General features: G+C 49.7%; 1 protein-coding gene across 2 annotated transcripts; it reads right to left on the bottom strand.

Moving 5' to 3' along the window:
* Positions 1 to 269: 269 nt before the first annotated feature.
* VGLL2 (vestigial like family member 2) lies at positions 270 to 6,809 on the bottom strand (the record flags this gene model as incomplete). Of its 2 annotated transcripts, XM_084228106.1 has the most annotated exons (4): positions 270 to 310; positions 1,673 to 2,194; positions 4,206 to 4,518; positions 6,729 to 6,809. In XM_084228106.1, 4 exons carry the CDS (start codon positions 6,807 to 6,809, stop codon positions 270 to 272), a joined length of 957 nt encoding a protein of 318 aa, XP_084084232.1. The 2 variants fall into 2 exon arrangements, with proteins under 2 accessions (XP_084084232.1, XP_084084233.1); XM_084228107.1 differs by lacking the exon at positions 1,673 to 2,194.
* Between the last annotated feature and the right edge of the window lie 1,072 nt (positions 6,810 to 7,881).

Genomic DNA, 7,881 nt, shown 5'->3' on the forward strand with positions numbered 1-7,881 from the left:
ATCACGGAAGTGCTCTCTCCATAGATATTTCCAGTGATTTGGCCAAAAGTCATTAAACATAATTCAGGGTCTTTGGATCTGCTCTTCGCACAGAAAGAATAACTTTCAGATACTATTTCTGTAGAAGTATGTTTGAGTTTTTTCAACACATGGAGAAGTTTGAAGTCTCTGCCATCCCCCACGGTTCTCATCCATGCAGTGAGAGGCAGAGAAGCTGAGGCTGGGTGGCTGGTCAGAAGAGAAAGGGAGGAGGACCCTGGGGCAGCAGATCAGCTCAGGAGGGACGCACCACAGAGGGAATAACGACGAGCTGCAAACCAAGATCAGAAGCTGTTACAAACCCACTTGATGTCAGCTCTGAGTGTCACCAATTGCGCTAGGCAGAGACCTACTGGGAAGAAGCTGGGCTGGCTAAAACCAGTACAGATCCTTGCTTTTGTCCTGAGGCTGTAAACCTGAAAACCGAAAGAAAAAAGAAAGAGGGAGAGGAAAAGAGAGGAGAGGAGAGTCGAGGAGAGGAAAGAGAGAGAGAGAGAGAGAGAGAGAGAGAGAGAGAGAGAGAGAGAGGGAGAGAGGGAGAGAGGGAGGGGGAGAGGGAGAGAGAGAGAGAGAGAGAGAGAAAGGATAGGGAGGAGAGGCACAGGATATTTAAGGAAAGAAAGAGACAAACACCATTGTTTTATTGTGGAAGTCACAGAATTCATCTAAAGGGTATGAATGCAAGTAACAGCAAAGTCAACAGAAATGTCAGATCTTCACTGGAGGGAAGGGGGAGTGGGCAAAACTACAAACCAATGATTGCATTTATTCATTTCCCCCCCCCAAAAAAGCAAGCACAAAAATAAACCCTTCTTTGGATACACCTTTAAAAAAATCAACTTTTTAAGTCAGAGACTTAATATTATCATTAAAGTCCTACTTTTGCTAAATTCTATGTTTTCAGGAGACCTATTTTATTTGGCAATTAAGTTGATATCAGAGACATGTTTTTCTTTCCTTATGATTGTGGCTAGGTGACAAGATCTCTTCAAGCTGTAGAGGATTTTAAGCTACACCCTTAGCAGGTACTCTAGATCAGCGCTGTCCAACAGAAACTCAGTGGAAGCCACAGGCACAATTCTGAATTTTCTAGCAGCCACATTGAAAAAAATAAATAAAAAGAAACAGATGAGAATTAATCTTAGGAGTATATTTTATTTATCCCAATATATGCAATGTGTTGAAACTATTTCCACATGCAGTCAACATAAAAATATTAGTGAGTTGAATTTTACATTTTTTTTGGTACCAAGTTTTGAAATACAGTGTGCATTATACACTCAGCGCATCGCAATTCGGCCGAGCCACATTTCAAGTGCTCAACACACACGTGGCTGGTGGCTATAGAAATAACAGCGCAGAGCTAGAACCTTTCCAACGACTTTTCTTTGGTGGGGAAAAAAAATCCTCCGTAATATTTGCCAACCAGATTAGGGTAGGGTCCTAGTTCTCATTCCACCCACACCAATAATAAAGGGTTTTTTGTCTGATGAAACACAACCTCTCCAAATAGTCCTTCTGACTACAGGGCCACAAGGGTATCGGAGGAGAACTAGGGGCGTCCAGGGCTCAACCCAGGGTCGGGAATGGGGTAGGAGGGGCCGAAGGAGGCCAATTTCCCTTTCCAGCTTACCTGAATCCACGCTGAGGCCCAGACCCTGGGCCACATCCCCGGCGGGGCTAGCGAAGGGCCCCCCAGGTGCAGCCCAAGCAGTGCCAGTCGGCTCACCCTTGGCGGAGAGCTCGCAGGGGGGGCTGCCGGGCGCAGGCGCCGGAGCAGGAGCGAGGCGTGCAGGGCGCCCCGAGGTGGCGGGCATCAGCAGCGGGCCATAGCGCGGGTCGAAGTGGGGCGCGTAGACTTCGTGCACCGCGGCTGCTCGTGGATAGGGGGCAGCCTGAGCGCCCAGGGTGCCGCCCAGCGCGTAGGGATGGTGCGGATGCGCGTGGTGGGGGTGCGCATGGTGCCAGGGCTCAGCCGCACCCTGGTGCAGGTGACTGTGCAGCGCGGCCGGAGAGTAGGGGTCGGCGGCGGCGAAGGGCAGCTCCGAGTGCGCGGCGGCCAGCGGACTGCCCAGCGGCGGGGGCACCGGCGCCTGGTACGCGCTGTTCCAGAAGGAGGCGGGGAAGCTACGCTGGCTCATCGGGAAGGAGCCGTCTGCAGGCCCGCGGGGCGCAGGGGAGAAGAGAGAGAGAGAGAGAGAGAGAGAGAGGAGCGTGTCAGTCTGGGAGGCACGAGCTCTGACCCTGCAAGGCAGGAAAGCTGAACGCGCCCGCAGGCGGAGGCTGGATAACCGCGGCAGGGGGCTGGTAGGGAGGAGCCTTTCTAAGGGGGCTGCAGCCTGTGAAGGCGAGGTCCGGGCATTGCACTATGAAGAACCCTTTAGTGGGGAGGTCCTCTTTCTGGTATTTGCAGATGCTTTTCCAGTGCGGAAACACGGAAAGTGGCTGCAAGAGGAAGAATGGACACACCCACAAGTGCACGTTTGGGGGCGCAGAGAGCTTACCCTGACTCCGGGCAGAGCTGCCTAAGTGAACTCCTGGCAGACAGGCCTCTCTCCCTTTCCCAGCCCGCAGCCTCTCAAGCTAAAGATACCACTTCCCTCTCTTGGTCGGTCGCCTAGCAATCTCACTAGCCCCTCTCGCGTTTCAGCCTCCCTTGCTCCAGAAAATGTGCCCCTCCAAGACCTCTCATAGACTGGAAGTCCATTGACATATTTCGAAGTCTTGCTATTATTAGCCTCCTTTCTAGAAACCTTTCAAATATTTTTTTTCCAAGAACTAAAGCAATAGAGCAAATTAGATACGTTAAAAGGACAGCTGTATTATCTGCAGAGGGACACAAGTTAAACGTTTTAAGTGGAAAAAATGTTGCCAATACTACAATATTAAATACTGTACGATACGATACTATTATTATCATTATCTTTGTCAGCATCAATATTCTGGCTGATTCCTAGTGCCTGAAATTCTAGATCAAATTTGTTGCCTTTAGAGGAGAGGGTGGGAAACACAGGCTTTTAATTCAAGGAACTTTTTTATTGAGCACCTCCTCTGGGGAAGTCATCTACATCACATAGTAGAGAATTTAAAATGCTTTGAAAACACATTCTAAATAGTGAATAACCTTTCATGTTAAAATATTTAGGCACCTGGAGAATAAAAAAGCATCTGTATTTGAAACGAGTGTTCTTAGTTCTTGACTAGGCAAGGCTTTTACAAACTGTCAGACTGAACGGTAAAAGGGAGGATGAAGGTATCATTCCCCTCAAAATACAATATCTGTTTTCCTTTTTACAACAAAGTCTTCATTTTTTCAGCTTGGTAAACATCAGAAACTAAGTTAGAGGGAAAGTTTATGGAATAATCATCCCCACCCTTGTCTTGGTAAAAAGGGAGGGGCTGTTTCACAACAGAAGGGAGAGTGATTTCACTTGTTCAAGAAATCAGTGTCCCAGGCTAGATAAAGCAGTGCTTTGAGGGAAGAGTAGAATAACAAAGTGGAAATGTGTTTGGGGAAAACTCTTAGAGATATTTTGACTGTACTCAGGTTTTTATTTCTCTGTTATTTTACTTGTTCATTGACAGATATTATCTGTTTCAAGATTTCCAAGTAATAAAAAACTGGCAAAATTCACAGGGAGGTTTAGGAAGACATTCTTCAGTAGGTTTTCTTGGTATGAGGTCTAGGATGCTTTCTTCTGGGGAAAATTTTCAAGAGTTGGTTAAAGGGCTTCTAAGTTGTAGTCGATGTTCCTTCTCCTCCCTGCCTTGGGAGAGTGTTGAAAACTTCACATCTTCCATGGTATGTTTACATATATTTTTCTGTTTCTGTTAAAGTCACCCCCAGGGATAATTAAGAAGGCAAGTATTATCCTAATTTTAGATACCAGTAAATAGAATGACCTCAAAGAGGTTAAGAAACTTGCCCAAGGTCATATTGCTAGGAAGCAGTGGAACCAACAAGCAAATCCAAACTTTCCAAATCCCAGCACAGTGCTTCTGAAGGTCACTGCTCTACTCTGTCCTACCTCTTCAAGGAGAAATTTTATGTCTATGGCTGTTCCCTGATGCACACTGTTTTTCAGCTGCATCTCCTTAGGCCCCTGCAGGTGAACCCCAGGCTGAGAGGATTCTCCATCTGCCCTTTCAGCGGAGATCATACTCACCCCGCCAGGACCCAGAGCTCCTCGGTGCTTTGCTGCTTGTACAGCTTGGGGAATAGCTGCTAGGTTGGCTCAGGGCTCTGCTGAAGTGCTCGTCTACCACAGAGCTGATGTCCCCTTGGAAATAGGTGAAGAGGACACAGCGGGAGTTGATGTACTCAGCCTCTGGTGGGCACTCTTTCTCTGGACTGCCTTCCTCTTCTTTTATACTGGCTGGAGTTTGGCTAGAAAAGGAGGAGCTGCCACTGCCGCTGCTATTGCTGGGGCTGGCATTGCATTCTTGGGCTTCCTGCATTTTGGAGTAATAGGCTAGTTTCTGCTCACAGAGAGAAAGAATAGAGAAATTAGTTTCAAAAGAGATGGCAAGTTAGGTTCAGACCACGCTCCCTCATCTGGACTTCTAAGGTACCCAGGGGGCAACTGTCTTAAGTCTTGTGCTCTTGACTATAAATCCAGCAGTAGCATGGGTGGCACAGTCAACAAGGCTCCCAACCTGTAACCAAAAAGGGGTGGGCTTTTTGAGAGGCAGATAACCTTCTTGGTGCCTTGGTCTCCAGGGAATTGTTGCCAGGCTACAGAAAAAGCTCTGTAAAGATGTCAAGGTGAAGATCCCAGAAGATGCTTAAACTGCCCGGTTTTGAGCTGAGTTTAACAGCAGAACTGGGCTCAGGACAGATATATTTTTAAAATTCAAGGGTAAAGGACACCCAAGTCCTGTTAAAACCTGACTCCTGGGCAGATGCACAAGATGCAGGATTAAGCATCCTCAAGATGGAATATGAAAATACCAAAATCCACTTCATGCAACCAGGAATGTAACAGGTGTGGAATAGTTCCCTTTAGGATAGAATCACATGGAGTAAAAGGAATAACATTGTGTATGGGTCATTTTAATTAAGGTAAGTTATTTGTTTGGTCTTATAAACCGCCCATTTAAAAGCCTACCTCAGTTTTTAAAGAGCTCTTGTGAGTAAATAAATAAATTAAAAAAAAAAACAGTGAACTATAAGCATTTCTATGCTCCCCATTATTTATGCACACCGAGGAAATAAATAACAAAAAGAACAGAAGAGAAGGTTAGGATCTTGGCTGTGAGGATGAGTAAATCCTGACTGTTTGACAGCGATTTCTAAAAACTAAGTGCAGCTACTGAAAATAATTTTCTTAGAAATGAGCAATGGTCTCATTGCAATGCAGAGAAGAGATGGCCTAGAAAGGAGGCCAGTCATTTGAAAAAATGGGCAGATCTTCATACAAAAGATGAGTCCAGGGTCAGGGAGGTGAAAGAACCAAACAGAAAAACAACCCACCTCTTCCATTTGTAATAGTCCCAGCCTAGGAAGGGAACTCGTTTCAGACACTGAAGCCAAAAAGACTTGAATTATTTAGCAATAGCACCACTTATTTCACATTCCCTTTTGGCTTACAAATAGGAGTCTGGTGATACCTAAAATTAACATTGAGGCTAAAACTCCTGGTTGGAAAGTTTTAAAAGAGGAAGGAGGGCGTAGAAAAAGCCAAACCTATCCACCCCATCCTTAATTCATCAGGAAATTTGCGAATAAACGTTCTAAATTTGCAAGCAAAATTGGTGAAAGCATGGACTCGTTCGTTCTGCTTGGGTTATATTTCAATTTCCCCAAAGCATGAGCCCCGGCCCTCAATTTTGAACCTGCCTGGCACTCCTGCGACCCTCGACCGCCCTGGCGAGTGATTTTGTTCTTTCCCTGGACTCATCAGCTGAGAAATGGAAAGAAAACCTGTTCCAACAGATGCAACCCAGAGACAAGAGAAATTAGAATAATTAAACGAACTTGAAAAGTTTGTAAAACCAGAGTTAAGTGGCCTTACCCCCGTGGTTGGTTGGTTGAAGGCAAGGCAACTGGATTCGGTCAAGAAAGCCTGACAAAGGGGAACTACTGTCACCTACGAAGTTTGCTTCTGTCAGGTCAACCACAGTCCCGGGATATCACCAGAGCTTTGTGAATCAATTACAAAACCAACGCTCTGGGTGCGGTTCTCTTTTTAACGAATTCGCTAGTTCTGGAGCTAATTGTCCTGGTCGTCAGGGAATTCAAACGGACAAAAAGTATGCCTTCAGGTGAGCTAGTGGGGATGAGAACGCAGGTCTTCGCAGCTCCCAGACAGAGCCAGGGCTTTGCTTTTGTTTTGTTGTCACTCTCACCTCTGGTTTTCCCTTCGTGAACTTGGGTCGCACCTCCGTGCACCAGCACTGGGCTCAGAAGACCCTGGAGTCCGACAGACTCTAAGAAAACAGCCCAGCCCGCGCGATCCTCGTCCGGCTGCCCTCAGGGAGCTCGGGAAACGCTTAACTGGGCTTAGCCGCCTTCCCGGGAGGGTAAACCCTCAAGCTAACGGGGTTTGCTCAACCTACCGGGTGGCCGCGCGCGCAATCCTCGCATCTCCGCGGCTCCTGCCGCAGGTCGCAAGCTGCGGACCCGCGCGGAGGCGCCGCGACCTCGGGGTACAAGACCTGCGCGAAGGAGACCCGGAGGAGACACGTACCTGGTGGTAGGGGGTGTAGGCGGCTGTGAAGTAAGGCTGCGGAGGACCATAGACTTGGTACATAACATCCAGGCAGCTCATGGCTCCCCGCGGCAGAAACGGTCAAGTGCTTTATCAACTCTCGGCCGGTGGAGCTCGGGGATGCTGCATGGGTGGTGCTTGGGCCCCAGCTCCAGAGTCATCGGCGCTCGGCTGCTCGGGAGCCTGCTCGCGAGCTCGCTTTCCCCCCACCCCCGAAATTCCGGTCCCGTCCGCGCTCGGGGACAGAAGCGCCGGGGCGCCAGCCCGTGGGCATTTAAACCTTACGCCAGCCTGGCGTGCTGACGCCACTCCCCGGTGCAGGACAGGGCGGCGGGGGGAGCCGGGGGAGGGGATCCGCAAAGGGCGGGGACCCGGGGGCCAATGGGGAGCGAGGGACCAGGACCCAAGGGGCCGTGGGTGAGAGTTCCCGCGGCTCCCCTCCGCGGAGTCGGTGTCCAGGGCGTGCGGCTTCAGCGCAGCCCGGGGCGCCCCTGGGAGCTTGCACACCTCCAGGAGTAAGGAGGGCGCGAGGGCTAGAGAGAATGAGGTGGGAGAAGAGGTAAATGGGAGGCTTTACAGATGGGTATAGAAATAAGTTGATGCAGGTGGGGAAAGGTTTTGTGGGAGAGCTCCGGACCCACACTGGAGCCTTGAGAGTTTGTGTGCGTCTAGGGGTGTCGAGGGGGGTCAGATTCTCTGCTCTTCTTCCCGGTGTTGTCCCTGGAGGAACGGCGCTATCTCTAGGATTCCCCTAGGAGGGACCCGGGTATTCTTAGGGTATCTAGAGGGCGGGGGACTCCTACCCGGGCGAAGGAGCTCCCTCTGCGGGAGAGCGGCGGGGAGCTGAAGCCTGCAAATGGGGCCCTGCCCCGCCGCCTTCGCGCGCCTCGGGCGGCCGCTGCATTTCGATTCCGCTCGGCTGGGTGGGTTCCTTTAGCGTTTCTAGGGTCCCGCCGCTCCCCTTTCTCTTAGAAGCCCTCCACCCAAACCCGCTGGGTCCGCTTTGGTCGCGCCCTAACTCTGCCTCCTCGCTGTTCGAGTTGCTTTCGAGGAGTCGAGGAGGTCTTACTCAGCCCCCGGCTGCCCGGGTCACCTCGACCAGCCGGCGATCTTTTAAGTTTCGGTTACTTTT

This window comes from Talpa europaea (genome assembly GCF_964194135.1).
Source record: "Talpa europaea genome assembly, chromosome: 2".
NCBI classification, from domain to species: Eukaryota; Metazoa; Chordata; class Mammalia; order Eulipotyphla; family Talpidae; genus Talpa; species Talpa europaea.